At 41.3% G+C, this 22,793-nt stretch overlaps 1 protein-coding gene across 2 annotated transcripts in view; it reads right to left on the bottom strand.

Annotated features, from left to right (window-relative positions):
• LOC139935815 (protocadherin Fat 1-like) overlaps positions 1–22,793 on the bottom strand; it is a 123,400-nt gene that overhangs the window by 15,396 nt on the left and 85,211 nt on the right. For both annotated transcript variants that reach the window (XM_071930412.1, XM_071930413.1), the window contains exons 9-28: positions 21,292–22,373; positions 20,570–20,833; positions 20,083–20,232; positions 19,218–19,395; positions 18,642–18,863; positions 17,672–18,301; positions 16,937–17,242; positions 11,582–11,796; positions 10,938–11,082; positions 9,363–10,447; positions 8,598–8,751; positions 8,092–8,322; positions 7,124–7,510; positions 6,625–6,839; positions 6,089–6,226; positions 5,563–5,706; positions 4,069–5,092; positions 2,967–3,125; positions 2,182–2,345; positions 302–1,443 (exon numbers count right to left, since the gene is read on the bottom strand). In XM_071930412.1, the coding sequence (XP_071786513.1) occupies positions 302–1,443; positions 2,182–2,345; positions 2,967–3,125; positions 4,069–5,092; positions 5,563–5,706; positions 6,089–6,226; positions 6,625–6,839; positions 7,124–7,510; positions 8,092–8,322; positions 8,598–8,751; positions 9,363–10,447; positions 10,938–11,082; positions 11,582–11,796; positions 16,937–17,242; positions 17,672–18,301; positions 18,642–18,863; positions 19,218–19,395; positions 20,083–20,232; positions 20,570–20,833; positions 21,292–22,373 (8,035 nt within the window). The remainder of the gene's footprint in view (positions 1–301; positions 1,444–2,181; positions 2,346–2,966; positions 3,126–4,068; positions 5,093–5,562; positions 5,707–6,088; positions 6,227–6,624; positions 6,840–7,123; positions 7,511–8,091; positions 8,323–8,597; positions 8,752–9,362; positions 10,448–10,937; positions 11,083–11,581; positions 11,797–16,936; positions 17,243–17,671; positions 18,302–18,641; positions 18,864–19,217; positions 19,396–20,082; positions 20,233–20,569; positions 20,834–21,291; positions 22,374–22,793) is intronic.

The following is a 22,793-nucleotide window of genomic DNA, read 5'->3' as shown; positions in this document are numbered from 1 at the left end:
ATTATCAGCCAAAATACTACATCTCATGTACAGCCTGCTCATTTATCTCCTGTAACTGGTATCTTGGTCATTTCTGCCTAGCAGAAAATTGTTGAGTAATATTTTCAGCTTTCAGGCAAATCTTTGGGGACCTGGGCCCAATTTCGTAGAGCTGCATAGGACGCACTTTTGATAATCACTGATATGAAATTGCCATTACAGAGCTTATAAAGTAGGGGATCTGATGTATTCAACACAAAGTATGCCCCATGGACCCTACAGTCTTTATAGATACACGTATTTTTGATAAGATAAAAAGTACCTGTCTGAGTCCAGATTGTTGAGTGAGTTGTGATTGCTAGGAGTGTATGAAGCAGGTCTGTCAGGCAGTGGTGGCGGCCGTGGGCTTGGTGGACTCGGTGGATGATGATATTCATAATCTGAACCTTTACTGTCACGTTTCTCCATCGGGTAGCGAGAACTATCCAGATTAAGATTACGTGATTGATATCTCTTACGACGGCGCCGCATGAAGAGCGCGAAGATCAGTACGAGGAAGATTGCGATCACTACTGCCACGACGATACCGATGATCTCCATCATGCCGATTGAGAATGGACCGGCTGTCATGTTCGGGATGCTCTCTAGGTCCAAGCTGCGGCATACCTCATCCATGGAGGAGAGACTACAGCATTTGTAGGACTCTGCAAGCTGCTCGCAGTGCTCCCCGTACCTACATGGGTTCTGACTGCAGAGTGTTAGCTCCATACCGCAGTATGTGCTGCCATAACCCGTCCCTGAGCAGTTGCAGGTCTTGGTGCTCGCTGAGCAGACGCCTCCATTCCGGCAGACCTCATCTGGGCACAGAACCTCGTTACAGGTCTTCCCCGTGTTTGGCTCCTGGCAGTCACATTGGAAGTCGTTGCCGGTGCTGTAGCAGGTACCACCGTTGGCGCAAGGGTCTGGATAACAGGGGGTGAAGGGGTACTCACATCGGTTGCCGTTCCATCCAGGCCGGCAATCGCAGACGTAGCTGTAGCCATAATCCAAGCAAGTACCTTCATGCTGGCATGGATTGCTTGAGCAAGCTTTGAGTACCTTAGACGGACACTCTCCGATGCTACTCGGAGAGATACCATCTCCAGATCGCTCCAACCTGACGCCATCAACGTTCATATCACCCATGCATCCAACAAAGCCATCAGAAACCGTTTCACGTCGGACGCGCATTCCGTCCGTCACCCTCGCACCAAATACCATCTTGTTGAGATTGAGGGCACGTTTGTCTCCAACTGCGCTCCCGGTGGCCGAGGAGGAACGGTCTAGGGTCACAGTGGCAACATTTCCCTGATGGCTGACGGACACCTCGTGCCAGTCACCGTCATCGACACGCTTTGTAGTCAGGCGAATGTTGGCCGGGCCACTTCCGCAGTCAAATGTGTACTTAACATATCCATCTGAAACCTGCACACACAAAAATAAATTTGATTTAAAACAGTTTTCCCCGCATCATTTTTTTTTAAATTATGAGCTATTTCAAAACTATGGAAGAATCAAACTGGATGGAGATTAGAGAGAATTGAACACACCATTTGCAATTTGAACACTTTTAAGGTATTACAAGTGAACAATTTTGACCGTTACAGAGGGCCCTGTTTCCAGATCCTGAAAAACATCCTTGTGATGAAGCGTACCATGCCTTCTAGTGCAACCACGGACTTGGGATATTCAACGATCAGTGCTGATGAAGCGATTGAAGTTGGGAGCTCATCATCTTCCATATTTGTACCAGCGTAAAAATAGTGGCCCGCTAGACGACTGCTTGTTAAAACGTCTAGAGACCAGGCAAAATTCTCATCAAATGGTCAGGCCAGCTATTTCGGTGAACAAAAGCATCACTATTTAATGTTAAAAAGCCAACAGACTGGTGGCACAGCAAGCCAAATGGGCCCATTTTCATACGGCTATTTCAGCAGAAAATTTTGCTTAACATTTTCCTGCTGAGCAGAAGAAATGAGCAGGATTCCATGGTACATTAAGTACATGTAAAATTATATTTGGGTTGGTATCCCTAATCTGGTAAGCATATTTGTTAATATGCTTAGCTCATGTTGTAGTGCTTAAGGAGCTCTATGAAATTGGGGCCCTCGTTCCACTGTCTAGTCACTGGAAAAGTAAAGGGTTGTTCCTGAACACACATACCTCTAATGCACTATAGTCGTCTCCTTCACCGTACATAATCACACCATTGGCTTCCGTTGTGTGGACGGCTACAGCGACGCGTACAGACAGGCTGGAGATATCAAGTAGGTCATACTGCACAAAGCTATTACCATTGAAGCTCATTGGGCGGAGACTGGCATCACCTACAGAAAATAACCAATCAGAAGTTGTCTCTCATCTTGATGTGAAATGCATTCAAATCACTGGTGATATTGAAAACTCATCCGAATATGAATCTATGTGAAATCAAACTCAATTGTTGATTTCACAATTTCAAAATTTTTAACTATGTAACTGTTCATGTAATTCTGCTGCTGGCAGTGAATTGAATAGATTTTTAATAAACCATTAAATGAATGAATGAATGAATGAACAATGAGTTTAGATCATTCTTAACTGTGTATCAAACTTCCAAAGCAACCTGTGACGTCACAATACAGGGTTCTCCTCTCAAATTTGTTTAAACTGTGGGGCATTCTGGACCCAAAATTATGAGATTTGGCCAAAGGACGCTCAAAGGAATATGTTTTAGTTGGTGTTTATCTTTGTTTTAAATGCCCTAATGTGAATTCTAGGGAAAAAATATGACTTATTTATTTGTTTGCATAGCGGCCACAATGTCTGCGTATCGACACGCAATTTGTCGTTCATATCAGCCCCCATATGCTAGCTTGTGCACAGGGAGAATGCTGCAATACAAATCACCATGGTGATATTGACAACTCATTTTAAGACGACTCTAAGATGGGATCATTCAAACTCACCTCCTCCGCATGTAAGACTATTATCAGCACACACACAGCTGTAGCCATCTCGATCCTGAACGCAGTTCATAAAGGACTGGCAAGGACTACTGGCACAGTGGTCTGTACCTGTATCAGGTTGGCCCGGTAGTGGGGTGGGGCCATCGACGCATCCCTCCTCTGCAAACGGAACAATTTTATTACAAAATGTTACAAATTTGACAAAATAGTTACTGTACCAGTTCAAGCATACTAGCATTAAGCTAAGCCCAGTTTTTATTTTGTTCCAGTTCTTGCCTTCGCGCACCATTTAGCGAAGTCCATCTGCTAGTTAATCTCTTAAAGGAACACGTTGCCTTGGATCGGTCGAGTTGGTCTTTGAAAAGCGTCCTGTGACCGTTTGTTATAAAATCGATATGGTTAGAAAGATGTTGTAAAAGTAGAATACAATGATCTACACAAATATGCCTCGAAATTGCGTGGTTTTCGTTTTACCTCATCGACAAACACGGTCGGCCATTTATGGGAGTCAAAACATTGACTCCCATAAATGGCCGACCGTGTTAGTTCGCGACGTAAAATGAAAACCGTGCAATTTTGAGTGATACTTGTGTGGATCATTATATTCTACTTTTAAAACATCTTTCTAACCATATGCATTTCATAACAAACGGTTTCAAATGCTTTTCATAGACCAACTCGTCCGATCCAAGGCAACGTGTTCCTTTAAGCAGAAAATGTACTTAAGCAGCATGCAGCAACAGAGTCCAGCATTCTCATGAAGACGATCAGAGCATGATCATAATGATCAAACTTTGAGTTGTCAAACCACCAGTTGTGCTAAGAACCACTACTCATAATGCGATTTATGTACATACATGTATGGTGTCCCAAAAAGCCTCCCTTGATACTACTAATAATATTGAAACCCGCAACAATGTAAGGACTGAACACCCAATCCATATGCAAGGCTCCGGTCTTAGGTGTAATTCAAACCGGGGTCCTTAGAGGTGAAAGGCAGGGAAAGAAACTACTGCGCCAGCCTAATCCCTGAACATATTTGACAGCTACTGAGTAAACTAAATATTCTTCTGATATGTAAAACAATCTTTAAGATTCTTACCCTTTTCTTTGCAGACACAGACTGGCGCCCTGCTATGCCGGGCAGACACAAAGCCAACAGTCTCCGCGTCGAGGGTAGTAACACTAGACTGATCAAAGGTAACCTGCGTCATACAACGCCTTTGTTTATCACAAGCATTCTCCGGGCATATATCCGCAACGATGGCTTGGACAGTGACAAGCATCCGATCTTCCAGACTGGATGCACTGGTGTTGATCTGGCGTTCCAGGGACTTAGGTTTGTAGTACGCGATTCCTCGACGGTCAGACTTCTGAACGGCAAACAACACTTCAGTGTCGGTGGGTACTGCTTCCGACTGCTGGATGCTGATAATGCTTACGTCAGCTGATCCACCAGAGCGCAGGATGTTACTAATGGTCTGCTTGAAGGTATTGAAGAAGAACGATAAGAATTTCTCCGGAGCCAGTTCCCTGAAGCGGATGGTAACGCTGTTATCGAGCATCTCCGTCGACACGGGGTTGACAGTTACTTGGACGTCGCAGTAGGTAGTAAACTGCCCATCGCTGACGCTGATGTTCAGCTGGTAGAAGCCTACGTCTAGATCGGGCTGAGCTAGGATCCTTCCGTTGTCTTGATCCACTCTGAAGACGTTCCCCATGTTGTTGATTAACTCGTAGACCAAGACGTCTGACGGGTCTGCGTCTTCCGCATGAACCCATCCGATAACCCCGCCAGGGAAGTCATCCTCGTGAGAGTTGATCGTGATCCATAACGGAGACTGCACGATGGGAACGTTAGTCGGCTCAACAATCTGAATCGTCACGTACGTCAGCGCCGACAGCGGAGGTTTGCCGTTATCCGTCACTTGAACAGTCAGTTGGTACTTGTCTTTCATTTCTAGATTGAAGGGGAGGAGGTTTGTGATGAAGCCGTCTGCATCGATACTGAAGTCATTCTCCTCGTTGCCTTGAGCGATGGAGAAGGTAAACGGTGGGCCATTGACGAGGGTGTCAGGGTCCGTCACGTTCAGTTGAATCAGATGAGAGTTTTCGGCGGTATCCTCCTAGAAACAAGTCACAAAAAGTTCAGTTAATATCTTCACATCAGCAAATCAGATCATTTGATTCTCTCCTAAAATTGCCTCTCTCAACATTTGGCAAAACTAAACTTAACCCAACTATCGCCATGAAATAAAAATTAAAGACAAATGTACTAAAAATTGGTAGAATGCACTCAAAAATACATCCATCAGGATGCACTTTGTAAATTCCTTTTCATGAATTAACATTCTCCAAAGACATCCACTGTAAAGGCTCTCTTACAACAGACTGTTCAAGTCTCGCATGTCTTCCAACAAGAGAACAAGTTTGTTTCCGTCAAGTGTTTAACAAAATATAATTATTTAAAAACACTTTCATACAAGTTTTTTTTTAGCAAAAGCCAACTTCAAATGGTTTTAAGTCAAGCATTTTCAATCACAAAAAAATATTGAAATAGTCTTTTAAAAAAATACTTGTTATCTTTTAAACTCACCCTTTTGACGAAGGAGTAGTTGGAGCGTTGGAACCTCGGAGCATTGTCGTTGATATCGGCAACTGAGATTTGAACGGAGACATCGTTAAACTGTGACGGCTCCCCTCCATCGCTGGCACGGACGATCAATGAGTAGGACGAGATCTAAAGACGAAAGGAAAGGTGTACGAATAAATAACAATATTTCCTCTCTAAAGAAATGCAGGGAAAATATATTGAATGTTGAAGCACCTTGAGTGTCACTGAGTGATGGATATGAGCTCTATATAAGAGGTTGTTACTGCTTCTCTATTGCTTCTTTACTCCTTTAAGAAATGACTGCTCAAGGTCTGGTGTTTTTGATCAGCAGAGTAAAGCCCTAATCATACTTCCTGCGAATGCCAATGCAATAGGAATATTGACATCACATGGCTGTTTTTGCAGTGATCGTTTCGCAGGAGTTAGACAATGCGCTGCGCATTGTGCAAGTTAGGGGTCTATACAAAATCTAGCTTTTTAGTATTAAAGTGAGTGATTGCAAACTAACCTGCTCCCTGTCCAGTTCTGCAGCCACGCTGACGAGTCCGTTCTTCTCATTGATGATGAACTGATCAAAGAGGTCACCACGGAGGATAGAGTAGGTCACCTCGCCGTAGGCTCCACTATCAGAGTCTGTCGCAAGAACCTGAGATAAAGAAAAATGAAGCAAGTGAAATATAGTAAGGTTTGCGGTAACACCATGTAATGATAGTCTCTAAACGAGTTGGGGAGGTTCTGATAATAACCGTTGGTTTCAACTCAAAGTTTTTAATCAGTATGCCAATTTGAGAAGGTATATAGAAACGATAGTAATTCCACCTTTTGCTAGTCCCTAGAGTTACAGATTTCAAGGAGCCTTTGGGAACAGTATTCTACTATTGTGGAGTACTTATTGGGGGAGTTCTAAAAATTCTCAGTTCTGAAAAGAACTGTCCTGAAAGGCTTACTTGAAAAAATGTCCAGCTAACAAAAAGGTTTAATACAAGAATTCCAGAAGGTATGTTGAAACGATAGCAAAGAAAAGAGCTGTCCGGAAAGACTTACTTGCACGATGCTGTCTTCTACCTGAGCAGCCTCATTGATCTCACTGTAGTAGATGATCTGACTGAACTGAGGCACGTTATCGTTGGCGTCGTTGATGTACACACTGACCATGGTTGTGTCCGATAGTGGTCTAAGGCCGCTGTCTGTAGCCTTGATGGTCAAGTAGTAACTACTAGACATCTCATAGTCAAGCTCAGTCACCAACATGACTTTACCTGTAACAAGAAATCAACGGGAAATAATTGAGAGGGTAAAGTCAAGACAGATGGAGAATACTCTTGATGATATATTAATGTTGGACATTTCTCATTGATTATAGTTTGTATATTAGCTCGTTTGTGTAGTTGTGATCATGACCACTCTAGAACAAAGGGAGTCGGCAGTTCCCATCTCAGGTGCCTGTTTAATTTTGTTGGTGCTTCTGTAGGACTTTGAAATTGATTTAGTGTACGCTGGTGTTGGGCAAAGAAAATTTAGAAATATAGTGTAAATGGTTTACCTGTAAACTGATCCACACTGAATTTTCCATGCTCATTGCCACTAATGATCTGATAAGTAATCAGTGCATTGACACCGACGTCTTTAGTCAACGCTTCCACAGCCACCACGGTCGTACCGACCGGTACGTCCTCTGACAGCGTAACGTTGTAGAGATCATGCTCAAACTGAGGCTCATTGTCATTCTCATCCAGGACGTTGACGACCAAGACAGCGTTGGACACAAGGGAAGGATTGTTGGTATCCATGGCTTGGAGAGTCAGGTTGTAGCTGCTACGGTTCTCTCGATCCAGGATTTGGCGGAGGGTGATGATACCGGAGGAGCGGTCGATGGTGAAGCTTTTAATCTCAGAGGTATCAATGGAGTAGGTGAACTGACGATTGATGCCTGAAAAGAAGTAGAGATCCAGTATTTAGTATGATTACCAAAACGCATAAAATAGTTATACTGTGAAGTTTGGCTTAATTGGTCATCGAATTTGCACGGAAATAATGAAAGATGAAGTATCTGTGTAGAACAGTATTGTGTGCTTTCAGATGTCTGAGAAACGCTTCATAAATTGTTATGTTCAAAATTTCCTTTTATATCTATCTCAGTGTTTTGTGAAATCATATGGTCATTAACTTGTGGAAAAATAAGCACAATCTACCTGTAAAGGTTTTTAAGTTTTTATCAATATTAGAAGATAGAGAGCATTTTAAAAATGTATTTAACAAACTGTTGCAGTGTCTGCTGCTTATACATAGGATTTAAAATGCCTCTTACCGCAGCGCTAACTCGCTGGTCTAGTGGTAAGACATCTGCTCTAGCACTGCAAGGTCATGGGTTTGATTCCCGTCAGAGTGATTTGCTTGTAATTTTGTTTCCGCATAACTCTGGAAAGTTCAGAGTTTACAGCGAATTGGCGTCAGGGTAAAAAGTAATTTTAGTTTTTAACTGGTTAAGGCAATTAAATTTGCTCAGCATACCGGTATCTGGATCCACAGCTTGGATTCTGGTCAGCAGAGTGTTCAGTGTTGTGTTCTCGCTGACACTCTCATTGTAAACGCTAGAAGAGAAGACGGGAGCATTGTCGTTCTCATCCAGAAGACCGATGAAGATCTGAGACACACAGGAGAAGACGCCGTCCGATGCGATGACCTCAAAATGATGTAGTGGCTGGGTCTCGTAGTCGAGGGTCCTGGCCGAGCTGATAAGTCCTAGAGGGAGGAATGAGGTTGGAAAATTAGGTAAGAAAAATATTTTCAAAGTTATCACTAATCATCATAGGTATTGCCCATCGACGCAACAACCGTCCACTTCTCCTGGGTTGTGAAGCTGGTGTAGGGGTGATTTTTGCATCGCTTTAGGGTCGCTGCATGTACTTCAGCAGACTATTTTGCAGACCACTGAACAATTTTTTTTAATTTCATTTTTAAGGTGAGAGTAATAGTCAAAAGGGAGGGTTAGTTCCTTTTTCTCAAGATGACCTTACCTGTGTTTTCATTGATAGCAAATAGCGCTGCATCATCTCCACTCAATGAGAAGACAATGACCCCATTGTCTCCTGCATCTTCATCCGTTGCCATGACTTGTAAGATGTCGGTACCTTCAGGGAGGCTTTCACTTACATCATCTGAGTAGACGGTCTGTGGTCAGTAAGAAAAATGAGGATGAGCATTTTGAAGATCTTGAAAAGGTTTTGTAATTGTTAAATGGCTGCCAATCAGTATCATAAAAAACAACAGCGTTGGTATTTAAAAAAAAAAAAGTAACGAGTGTGTCCTGAGCCAATATGACTTATCAGACCTGTGTTTGTATGCGGTTTCTTTGGCATTTAATAGCTGATAATATTTTTATACCCCCCTAGACAGGATGCCAGTCTATTGCGGGTTACTCCCCAACTCTCGCTTTTAAGGCCCGGTCACACAGGCCCCGATAACGAAAACAAAAACAAGAACGATAAAAATGCACGCCCTCGATTGGTTGAAAAAGCGTGGGCCCATTCCACGCAGAGCATTTCAACCAATCGAAGGCGTAAATTTTTGTTGTTCATCCATTTGTACCCCTGGGAGGAGAGGACACCAGTGTTGCGACCGACCAGGCCAGGATTCGAACCCACATTCTGTATATTAAAGAACTTGAGTCCACCGCCCTAGACCACTCGGCCATGAGAAAAGAGTACACTAGCTTCAAAGATGTGTTGTTCCTGAAAAAAATTATGAATGATTGCAAAAGAATAAGCAATCACTGTACTTACCTGTGCACAGATTGGTGGATTGTCATTCACATCTTGAACTGTTATAGAGACCATTGTGGAATCCATGAAGGCTCCGTCCGTCACGGTGACGTTGAGGTTGTAGAGCTCTTTAAGCTCACGATCAAGCTCCTTAGACACAAAGATCTTACCGGAGTTATTATCGATTGCAAAGTGACCAAAATAATCCCCGTCTGTGATGTAGTGCACCAAGTCCGCGTTAGAACCGAGGTCTGCGTCAGTGGAGAAGACGGACGTCACCACCGTCCCGATGGGGTCAGATTCTAGGATCTGACCGGAGTAGGTCGGGTGGGTGAAACGAGGTGGTGAGTCGTTGAAGTCCATCACAACGATGTGGATGGTGGCTTCAGCCGTGTGCTGCACCTGTCCTTCAACGTCGTCTGTGGCTACTACTTGCATGATGTAACTGGAGAACATCTCCCGATCAAGCGCCGCAATCGTCTGGATGATTCCAGTCTCGCTGTCGATGGTGAACATTTCCATGGCTTCAAACTCTTCATCTTCTTCAGATGGGGCGAGGTTGTAGATGATTTTTCCGAATGCAGCCGAGTCGATATCCGTTGCGTGCACCTGTAGGATGTCCGAATTAATGGGGATGTTCTCTGGGAGGCGGATTTCGTAGAGAGTGTCGTCAAAGACGGGAGGGTTGTCGTTGATGTCGACAACGGAGACGGTGACCTCAATGAAGGAGGCAAGCTTCGGAATCTCTTCCGTTTCTGCTTTGACGATGAGCTTGTACCACTTGCAGGTGTCGTAGTCCAACTGGCTGGAGACGGATAGCACCCCGCCGTCGTGGCTGATGCTGAACTTGACCGGGTTGTTGGTGAGGAGATCAGTGCCTGGGACTAAGCTGTACGTCAGGGTCTGGTTGCTGCGAGCTCTCAAGGTGGTGATGATCTCACCAATGGCATGATTCTCTGGAAGCTCAAAGCTCTGCTGTTCTTGGCTTTCGAAGATTGGAGGGACATCGTGAGATGTGAGAAGGTAGATGCTGACGGGAACACGGCCGACAAGAGGAGGGGTGCCACTGTCAGTTGCTTTCATGAAGAACTGGAATAGAGTTCCCTCTGGAATGATATAATCATAAAGATGTTATGAACAATTTGTGACACATGGAGATAAGCAGGAGAAACATGGGATGGGAGAGAAGTTCTGATGGCTAAGAGCCAAAATAAGGTGGGTGGGTGGGGTAGGAATGGAAACATTTGAGTCAGGGTTGGTTGGGTGTGTGTTGGAAGTAAATTACTGATTTCTTGATGATAAGCTGCTTTTGTTTTTACTGCTTAGCAAAAGTTTGCTACATGTAGGAACCAGTTAAAATAAACATACGTTACTTGGAATTTTGGCTGTTAGTCTGTTTTCTAAGCTTGACAGCATTATGAAATAAAGCTAGGAACCAGTTCTATCACAAGATATTTTGGCTGGTAGCCTGTTTTCTGTGCTTAACAGCTTTATGGAATAAGACCCTGGGAGCTTCTCTGATATCTTTATTGTGCAACTCATCAATGATATCAAGAAGGGTTGGAGGGGCATGGGTGTGGGAGGGGAGTTACTGACCTTTGCCCTGCAGTGACTGTCTGCTAGATAAGAGTCCAGTCTGAGTGTTGATCTCAAACTGATCGATGATGCTGTCTGCCGTGCCGTTGTCAAAGTAGTATGTTAGGAGACTGTTACTACCAAGATCTGCATCATTGGCCGACACCTGAGATGTAGATAAGATTGTAGGAAAATGAAAAATCATGAAAATTTGTTAAAATTATCCACTTGGTGTGGAAATAAAGCTCCCCAAATAAGCAGAATTTAAATTTTTAGAGATTATCAAACTGTCCACATCATTTTAAATAGAAATCGGAGCTTCTCTGTCTACCACAGATTTCATGAAACTTAATCGACTGCATAAGTCCACTGATGAAACCCTTATTGCTCGAGTTGTGCACTACTTACACAATAATACTTGTGTGAGTTTAAAGTATCGGGAAGTCAGCGGAAGGTCTCATCAAAGGCAAGTTTTTCATCTCTCTGATGGCAAATTTGTCTCTTTCAAGAAAAGCTTAAGGATCAGTGAACAGTCATTTGTTGATTGATCTAATCTATTATTTATAGATTGTTTCAATCTGTTATTGATTGATCCAAATTTATTATCAATTGATCCAGTATGTTACGGACTGATCTAATCTATGATTATTAATATTATTCCTTACACTAATGATCTCGGTTCCGATCTCCAAATCAGAAGAAATGAATGCCTCGTACTGTTGTCGTTCAAACCGAGGCTGGTTATCGTTCTTGTCCTTCAGGATGACGTTGACCTTAGTGAAGCTGGTCTTGCCACCAGGGTCAGAGGCCATGATGGGGATGCTGATGGCACGCTCCTTGGGCTTCTCTTGATCCAGCGATACCTTGGTTCGAATCTCACCTGTGTAGATAGTGAAGAGTGCAATGAATTTATTAACTGAGTGATATAAAAATCTGGTGTATAGCACTATGAAGGCCGCACAATGAAGGTTGGTTTGAGTGAATCAAATATAAAAACATTGATCATTAAGAATAATGGCATAAAGAACTGGTTAGAAAAAGTTTTGTTGTGGTTTTTCTTTTCTTTAGGGGTTGTGGGCTTATTACCCAGGGCTGTGTATTGGGAGAGTTGCAACATATGTAGACGGACCCGTTTTCTTAGGTCACTTAGTTGATGGACGCCATGTTCAGTCCAGATGCAGCACAGCCCACTGTTCACCCATGCATTTTTATTGATGACTAAAATGACTTTTTAGGGCAAGAAGTCGCAACTCTGATCATGACCCTTTAATGTATAGTCTCCTATTGCACTCTGGGTTGTTGCATTGTGCTGAAACGTTTTCTCATCTAATACTGTTCATTGTTATAAAGACAATGGCTATCGACTTACAAGTTGTACTTTTGTATATTTTGCAGCACGCCCAGTTGTTTTGACAATCTGTTGCTGTAACTGTGTTATGTGTATAAACTTGGGGCAAGACACAAATGATCAACAGACTTTTGTAATGCTTTTTGAAAATGTACTTTCTGTGAGAAAACCCGACTTATAACAAACGTCAAAGTACAGTCACAAAGAACACTTTAAAAAAAAGTATAAACTCTCATAGATAAGAAGTTCAAAAAAAGTGCAAAAAGACAAAAGCTGTAAACAGGTTTAAGTGGTTACCAGCCCGACTTTCATTCGCTATACTATGCAATATGTGCTGGTAGTCTGACTGATACTGCTTAGCAAGAATTACATGCTTAGAATAATACTCTGTTTAAGCTTGTTGGTGAAACTGAACAATGCATTGTTTTTCTTCATCAATGCTGTAAGCTGTAAAAGTTACCGTCTTTTTATTAGACTGAGCATAATGGTTATGTGGGAAAAATGTTTGAAACTAAGTTTTCATGCCAACTAGTGTCATTGGCATATTTTTATTTGCAAGCGAGAGATGCGTTTGAGAGGGCAAAATGCTTTGACAGGATTTAACATGCTCTTTAACTTCTTCCTCTTTTTCCATTTCAACAAACAAAAAGATTCGCGAGCAAGGATGCATTTGTGATATAACAAAATGATTCATCATCCCGCCATCTATAATGCCTATGATCTGTAGTTTTCCATCTCAAGTTGAAAATGCATATTTGAGTATTATAATAACTGTATAATAAAAAATAATAAAAATAAATAAAAAAATATTGGTTGCACATTCTATTTTTTGCAATTTCATGCTCGGCCATTTTTGCTACAGTGATGCATAGACTTTCCAAGATTTAAACGCTGGTGAGGACATTAGGTGAATCGTGTCGCTACCCGGGCACAAGTGGTGCAGGGTGAAACACTATTGCAAAAAGTGTGAGCACATTTTACAAAACTTCAGACGGTAGTTTTACTCAATCATACAATCAATCTCAAGTGACGACTTTGGCTAAGAGTAACAATTTTTAACAATGCTTTTAGGTTTATGGTCCTACAGGTTGGCATGAACGCAGTGTTTAAAGGTAAAGTACACCATTGGTTTTTTTTTAACCGTTGACAATTTCATTTCAAAAGGTGGTCTCGTTTTTGAGAATATTGCTGAAAATCTGGAAGGAATATTATTTCCACGCAGGAAGGATAATCCGTAATTGAATTAACAATCAAAGAAATAATTCAGAGTGAACATTTCTCAGACTGAACATTTTTTAATCCCTTTCTCAAAAAACACATTCCTTAGAATAATTCTGAACGAACATTTCTAGGGTTGACAATTTTTTAACCCCTTTCTCAAAAAACACATTCCTTAGAATAATTCTGAACGAACTTTTCTAGGGTTGACCATTTTTTAATCCCTTTCTCAAAAAACACATTCCTTAGAATAATTCTGAACAAACATTTCTAGGGTTGAACATTTTTTAATCCCTTTCTCAAAAAACACATTCCTTAGAACAATTCTGAATGAACATTTCTAGGGTTGACCATTTTTTAATCCCTTTCTCAAAAAACACATTCCTTAGAATAATTCTGAACAAACATTTCTAGGATTGACCATTTTTTGTAAAATCCCTTTCTCTAAAATCACATTCCATAAAAGAGAATCGTTTCTCAAAATTGAATACAGTATCAACAGCTACAGTGCTTCTTACCAAGGAAGATTTGATGGTCATTAATTTTTTGGAGAAGTTACCAAAAGTATACCCTCCCTTTAATCCACTTCAAAACGACCAAAAACAAATTGGTATTTCACGGAAGGTCAAGTACCTACTGAGGGTACCGACCTCTTTAGACTTCAGTCCATTCCTAAAGTCAACCTGACACAATAATACATACATGTAAATCGCTTATCAATATTTTTTATTTGATAAACCAGATGTTTTTATTTAAGTTCCTAAGAGGCGTTTAAGATGACGGCCGATGATAACGTTGATAGAACATTGAAATATTTAGTCTAAGTTTTCACAAACACTGCTTTATCATCCCTGATAACGCACAAGAAATCATTTTATTTAACAACAACCTTTCACATGGAAATCAAGTGTTCTTGCAGAGAGAAAATAGTTCCAAAGGTTGAATGAAGTCAGGCCTCAAACTAACGCACATCACCCACAGCAATTGCCAAGGTGCCCCGTCCTTTTCCTGTGGTGCCCTTTGCAACGTTCCAACACAAGTTATCCCCATCGAAGTGTCCCAGACCAGAGGAAAATTAATGTGCCCTTCAAGAGCGAATTTCAAGGCTTCAAAACCAAACTGTTCGTAAAAACCACTTGATGGCGTCAACTACATCTTCTTGAGATGGTTTTCAAGAGGTTCCAACCACAGATAAGTGGTACTTATACGACATCCTTCTCAAAGTGGTCAATTAAAAATGCACGTCAAACAGAAAAGGTTGCCTTCTATAAAAACTGTTTATTTTTTTAAAACAATGCTTGGCTATAAAATGCCAATCAAGTTGTACAGTTCGTGCTCTGTTCTTTATTTATTATTTGAGTCATATAATTTATACCATAGGTTCTTGTAGTTGGTAAGAACTTTGCAACAGCAAATTCTATTTTGTTATGTCGTATAAGCCCTTGAACAATTCGAAATGCACGTCTACAATTTCCCCTTTTTGGGAGTCTCAAAACGGTAACCAGAATAGGCGCGTGTACGTTTACTGAGCAACTAGTATATTTACGATTTGCCAGATCTCACCTGATAAGGTTGTTCTATCCCTGTCCCCCAAACCAAACAAAACCAGCAATTGCATTCTGACAGCTTTGAGATTTTAAGAGTTGATTTTTTGACGAGAGAAGAACAAAAAAACTAGACATTGTGCGGAGACTCGCTAAATCCAGTCACAAAAATGTGTTGTTAATATTAGTCACTGTTATCAATTAATTATCAATACATTATCGATTAGTGTGCATGATTGAGACGTGTGGAACTCACAGGGCAAACTACATCAAAAACGTGAACAGTCGGGTGACGTGCATTAAAACAAATCCCGTCAATTTGTAAGGGATATTTGTTACCTATTGGTTTTGCATTATCAGCATCAAATTTCCTCATAGTAAAAATATAACCTGAGAAATTGCACAGAAATTGTTAAAGAGTTGGGGAAAGATTAAGAATAGGAGGATATTATTGGCAAAAGAAAAGAGGGAAATATCTGATGGAGTCGCTACTGGCCTGGAATAACATGGTGGTCTTTGCCCTCTATCGCCCTGTTTTTGCCTTGGTGCCGCTTCAAATGTTTCCCATAGCCAGTCTGGAATTTCAACTCTGAGAGGGCAAGGCGAATTTCATTTTGCAAAGGGCACACTACATGTACCTTTGGAACATCTTTAAATTTGCGGTGAACTTTTGAAGGGACACAAATACCAAGACAAGAGGCAATAGCAACCACGGCTTCCATGTTGATCCAGGCCTTCCAAAGAGTTTAAAGGAACACGTTGCCTGGATCGGTCGAGTTGGTCTTTGAAAAGCGTTTGTAACCGTTTGTTATAAGATGTTGTAAAGGTAGAATACAATGATCCACACAAATTTGCCTCGAAATTGCGTGGTTTTCTTTTTACTTTGCAAACTAACACGGTCGGCCATTACTCCTATAAATGGCCGACCGTGTTCATCGACGAGGTAAAAGGAAAACCGTGCAATTTCAAGGCATGTTTGTGTGGATCATTTTATTCTACTTTTACAACATCTTTCTAGCCATATGCATTTTATAACAAACAGTATACAAACGCTTTTCAAAGACCAACTCGTCTGATCCAAGGCAACGTGTTCCTTTAAGATTTCAAGTAGGAGTGCCCTTTGCTGAATAAAAAATAATCTTTGCCCTCTCAAAGATGAAATTTCAGGCTGGTTACTGTTGACAAAAGGATTGTTAACAGGGAAGAAAATCATCTCTCAGGGGTGGGGAAGTAGATAGGGCTCCACTGACTACAGAGGTTGACTTTTAAAACTCTAAAAATAAATACTGGAAATTGAAACAAAAACAGGGAGCGGAAATGGTTTCAGACTGTTAAATGTTCAGCAGGTTATTCAATCACAAATCTCCATGCCTTCTTTATACCATGATGTATTCAAGGCAAGGGGTAGGTTAGCCAGTAATAGAAAATTGTTACAATAAAAATAAAAACCAACTTTTTTTTTTTTTAAACTGTTCCTTTTAAAGCTGGTATGATAGTCATGACTTAAAATAAAGAGAACTCTTAAAATTTTGAAAGTAGAAACAAACTAAGCTAATCCTTATGTTCGCTTTGCAATTGGTTTTGTTAAAATTATTTCTATGAAAAGTGACAAATTAAAGCTTGTTTTTAACATTTGTATTATCATTGTGAAGTATGCACGTGTCTATGAATCACTGTTGTGGTTTAGATTAAGTCACAAAACCACAGTTTTAGCACAATTCAATCTTATGCCATGTCCAAAATGGCAACTTCGGTCACAGCTACAGCTAGATTGCATGGTCTGCCTATTCTTCCAAATGGCAGACGCCTTTAACTAGCCAAAGCTGCAGCCATTTTGGACACGGCCTACATGTTTTAATTTTTTTCATTTTTTTAGAATAATACTTTAAAAAAATTAAGAGCACACTAACCTGAATCGCTATCAATTTCAAATCTCTGTCGCGCCTCCTGCCCGATGATGGCGTACGTCACCTCCCCGTTAACCCCCTCGTCCGCATCGACAGCCACGACCTGAAAGACGACCCCGCCCGCCGTCTCGTTCTCAGGGAACTCAATGTTGTACTCTTCCAGACTGAACTCTGGGGTGTGGTGATTGGTATGGGCAAGGCTGATCTCCACTTGGGCGGAGCTTGTGAAGACGAGGTCGGAGACGGAGATGTTGAGGGTGTAGTGAGAGGCAAGCTCAGGGTTGTGGGTGTTGGAGAGGCTGATCACACCTAGAGATATCATTTGGACAAATCAACAAACATTTCTTCATCTGATGATGAACAGAGCAACCTTTATGTAATTTTTTTTTTTATTTTTTTTTTTACAGGCATGATATTTGGCCCTTCGTCAAGTATAAGGGCTGACCTACATCGCTATTTATTTTATCGAAGCACATAACACATCTTAGGTGGATTTCTCAAAGAGTTAAGACTAGTCTTATCTTGAGTTTCAGAGAGTTACTCGTCCCAGCTTAGGACTAGTCTTAAGTTTTAAATAACTTCTTAAGAGTCCTTGAACTAGTCCTATGTGAGGCCTATCTTTGTAGAATCGACCACTGGGACAATAAGAAGAAAACAATTGTTTTATTACAACATGATTTCTATGTAATTTAATTTAGTTGATATTTGCAGTCACCTCTCAGTTTGCAAGAATCTTACCTGTTTTGGGGTTGATAGCAAAAGCCATGTTATCATTTCCAGACACAATGGAGTACATCAGTTTGCCAGAATCGGATATATCAGGATCTGTTGCCGAGACCGCCATCACAAAACCTCCTCTTACAGCAAGCTCACTAACGACGCACTCGTATCTCGACTGGCTAAACTGTGGCGGGTTGTCGTTCATATCGACAACGTCGATACTGATGCGTGTCTCACTGCTCAACATCGGCACGCCGGAGTCAGATGCCACGATGATGAAATCGTGATGCGGGAATCTCTCGTAATCCAAGACTTGGGAGGTTAGAATCAACCCGCTCTCTGGATCCAAGTGGAAGAAACTTGCGATCTTGCCTTCCGTCGCGATCCGATATTCAATCCTGCTGTTAGCTGGCGAGTCTAAATCAAAGGCAGTGACCCTTGCGACGGTTGACCCAACAGACACGACCTCTGAGAGGGTGGTATGGTACACCTTCTGCTGGAAGCTGGGAGCGATGTCGTTGATGTCTAAAATGGTAATGTCGAGCATGACATTGGCGAAGGCTCCGGTGAGAGTGTCACTAGCCTGCACGGTGAGTTTGTAGACCTGCTGACTCTCAAAGTCAAGGAGTCCAACCACATTGACCACACCTGAAAGAGGGTTAGGAATCAAATCAAATCAAATCAATAATGGCCAGATTTTAATTTCTGTAATTGATTATTAATTTGCGTGATTGATGATAAAAGTTACTATTTATAATTAGGAAATTGTGTAAATTTTTTTTCAATTTGTATTTGTATTGGGGAGGTTTTTTTTCTTCTTTGAATACCCATGGGTTGTTTGAGCAAATTCAAGTTTCATTTTAAAACCCACTAAAATTAAATTAAACAAAAATTTCAGGGAAAAAAAAACAGGGGAAAAACATGCTTTCCCAGTAAAGTCCCACTGTTGTCAACCCTTAAAGTCCAAAAGTAGGAATGCTCCACCCACCAGTGTCTGGGTTGATGTCAAACTGCTTATATTCATCCCCAGTGCTGATACTATAAATGACATCCCTTCCTTGGGGACTGACTGCTTGGATCTGAATAACGGCAGAGTGGAGTTGGATATTCTCAGGGATTGAGGAGTGGTAGTACTGCTCTTGGAAGACTGGCATGGCCTTGTTCTGGACCGTTATGGGAACATCAACGACGGCACTGCGGCGTGGTTGGCCTGATTGGTGGAAAAGAAAAGTTGTCAGAAATTCGAAATGTTAGTTTTTTTAAACTAAGACAACTCATGAAGAATGATTCTAAAAAATTAAGTTAAAAACAGAAACGGTCCACAATGTTTCGTTTTTTTTGTGTGTTAACTTCTTTCTTTTTTCTTCAATCGACCCAAAATTATTTAGAAAATATTTGTGTTAGTCTGAAAAAAGATTCTTCATATACATAATATTAAAGAATGGTTCAAATATTTCACAGAAAGTTTTTTTTTTTAAAGGTTGAAAAATCATTATCTGCAGCAGATCATCAGAATATATTGTTCTTTTAAACTTCTTCAAATCCCAAAAATGTTTATAACTACCTTTATCGCTTGCTTTGATCTTGAGAGTAAAGTTCTTGTTCTGAGAGTTGGCACCGAGTGGTCGTCTGACAACGATGGTACCCGTGCTGCTGTCGATATCAAAGTGGCCAGAACCTCCCTCCACCAGGGTGTACTTCACCTCACCGTTCAGACCCTTGTCCCTGTCCACTGCCGTCACCTGAGAAAAATCAGACAAATAACTTTATAGCAACATAAAGAGACAGTTTAAAAAGATTAACTTCTGTAACAGTTTTATGCTTTTTGAAGTGTTTATGTTTTTGCTAATTCTTGTTTCTGTTTCATGTTCCTGTAGTGATGTCTTTGTTTTTTGTTCATGTTTTTAAACCATGATCAAGAATAATAAATGAAATGAATGAAATACTAGAATTGGCTCCTTTTACTCAGATAAACAGAAACTTACCAAAGCGATATATAAATATGCTTACCTTAACTTAACTTAACTTAACTTAAATGCATTTATAAAGCACCTTTAACCGTTTCAAAGCGCTGTACAGCCAAGAAAAACATTAAAATGCAGAATAAAAAAACATGAGCTTAGAGTCAATGAAGTAACAGTTAGAAGTCATATTGATATGAATGAAGACAGTAATATGAGTGTCTTTAAGGTGTCCTGATACCAGTTTGGGTTGTAGTAAAGAAGAGGAAGGCATTATTTTGGCCAAGCCTGTAGCCAGAGTGCAGTGTGGAGGCAACCTTGCAGCCTTATGAGCATCTTGGCTAGAAGAGGATAGTTACTAAGGTAGGTAAGTATACCAGTTTGGACACCATCAATTATTTGATCTTTTTATTAATAATGATAGAGAAAATTCAAAGAAAGAGTCGGAAAATTTAATGTTTCATTTACCTGTCGGACGACTTCGCCTATATTGGCATCCACTTGAACGATGGCATTGAAGAGATGATGAACGAAGACAGGCACGTTATCGTTGACGTCTAGAATCTCCACATGGACTATCACATGGGCCATACGAGGAGGGTCACGCATATCATTGACCTGTATGCATAGATAAAACAGTAGGACAGCACAATGTCATCAATGAAATGATGCACATGGAACACCAACACCTTAGACACTCAAAATCAAAATCAATTTATACAAAAAATTTCAATTTGATTCATAATACACTACCGTGTAGCAGACCCCTTGCATATGATGTCACAAGCCCAAAACACTACTCTGGAATTGCAAAGGTCGTTGGTTTGAATCCCACCCAAGTAATATGCCTGTGATTTTTTTTCACAGAGCTCAGGAAAGTACTGAATATACACATGGTGTATATGGGTAAATCCAAAATTAATACTCTTCAAAACAGTTCTAAATATTTCTTTACCTCAACGACGATATCATACTGGTCTTGCTCCTCCCGATCGAAAGGCACTCCGGTGTTCCTGAAGACGCCAGACGTTGGTCGGATGTGGAACTTGCCGTTTGGATTCAGGATGGAATACCTCAGGGGCTCGTTCAGGCCGTTGCCCAAGACATTCAAGAATGCGATGTCACGGACTACGGTGTCGTTCTCTTGGATGACGGCGTAGATGTCATCGGAGGCAAAACGCAGCTCGGAAGAACTACGAGGTTTTGCTCTGATTACGACCTTTAAGTTAATAACGAGGAATTGGAATTTTAGTTAATAGTTACAAATTAGATCTCAGTTAATGATGAGGAATCAGATTTTAGTTTATAAACCAGGGATTAGATTTTAACTTTACATAAGGAATTAGATTTTCCATTAATATTTCCAATGTTCTTAATTTCTCCAAGATATTTTTGCAAGCATTCGGCATAAATGCAGTTGTTATGCAAGTGTGAAGAAAACCTTTATTTGAACTCCCCTTCCCCCCCCCCCAATGATTTGAAACAGCAAACCAGCTACATCAATTGAATCTTTTGTTTGGATGATTAACCAGTGACCAATCCGGACTTGAACTCAGCCGATGTGTAACACTAACGCCTGAATATAAATTTCATTTTAAAACTGGCCCCTGAATATGAATATTAGTTTAAAACTGGCCCCTGAATATGAACAATATTTAAATATGGGTTTTTCTGTACCTCTGCGTGGCCATAATAGAGTCCATCAGTCACCCTGACACCAATTTCATATCTTCCTTGAATATCTGACCCATCGTTGACCGTCACCACACCAGTCGTCCCATCAATGGCAAACTCCTTGCCCTGGTTACCCTTTATGATGGAATACTCAAGATGTGAGATGCTAACCGTGTCCAAGTCAACGGCTTCTACCGTCAGGACCGTCACCCCCTTGAAGGTAGGAAGAAGGATCTCTGCCCTGAAGGTGTCTTGAACGAACTCAGGAGGCGAGTCGTTTATGTCGATGATATTGATGGTGACGTGGGCGGGACTCGCTGCGAAGAGAACAGGAACTCCGGAATCCCTCACTTGAACTCGGAACTCGAATGTAGGGATGTCTTCGTGATCGAGGATCTTCCTGGTGCGGATGGCACCAGTGTTCTGATCGATCACAAAGTATCGCTGGGCATCTGGTTCCATGATCTCGTAGACCAGCTGGGCGTTGTGGTCCGAGTCTGCATCCAGAGCTGCAATGACCAGTGGCTGATTATTCAGATCTAGAACGACGCTAGACAACGGTGCCGACTCTGTTATGCTGCCCTCGTAGCTTGACGAGATAAAGCGTGGCATGTTGTCGTTGACATCGCGTACGTGCACCAAGACCTGAGTGGTGCTGTGTAGCCCCACCAAGTTAGTCGCCTCCAAGGTCAAATTATAGAACATCATCTCCTCAAAGTCCAATGAGACCTCAGTGGTGATCACACCGGTGTTGGCGTTCACGTCAAAATGATCCAAATCATTTCCTCTCAGAATCTGGTAGTAGACCGACGACCGACTTATAGCGGCCACCTCCAGGACAAACTCATTCGGCATCTGATTCTCCATGAGCTCCACCATGTATTCGTCATCGGTGAACCTCGGTGGGGCGTTGTTGGAGAGGGTGACGGATATAGTGACGGTGGTTAGACTGCTGAGGATCGGGAGACCGTGATCACTGGCCTGGATATGAAGGAAGTAGTTGGCTTTCTCTTTTCTGTTGAGCTCCCTGCCAACTGTGATGGTACCCAGCACGGGATCGATGTCGAAAGCTTCTCCAATGTTTCCTGCCACCGAAAAAGTACAGAAAATGTTTTTAAAAACCTTCTTCTCAATTTCATACATATTTTATTTCTAAAGCATGCAATCAGTTGAATAACAATTAAAATCTACAGTTTGCTGGAACCCAATTTCATGGCCCCGCTTACCACAGATTTCTGCCATTATGGTGCCCTGAAAAGTGTATGAATCATTGACTGTATGTATTGAAATCCTTAGTAATCAGAGTCATGAAATTCGGCTCCCATTTCTTGCAATTTCAGAACATCTTGCGCCACGTTTTATAGTCTCACAAGAAAACACAAATACATTTTTGAAGTGAGTCGGGCATAGAAACTTTATATTCAATAACAGAGAAGAGAAACAGTCACTAAGTCAAAGGGGTAACAACCTTTACAGAAAAAGAATAATTTAAATGGAACACGAGA

This window comes from Asterias amurensis, chromosome 4 (genome assembly GCF_032118995.1).
Source record: "Asterias amurensis chromosome 4, ASM3211899v1".
Taxonomy (NCBI): Eukaryota; Metazoa; Echinodermata; class Asteroidea; order Forcipulatida; family Asteriidae; genus Asterias; species Asterias amurensis.
This window is presented reverse-complemented; position numbering and strand designations above follow the sequence as displayed.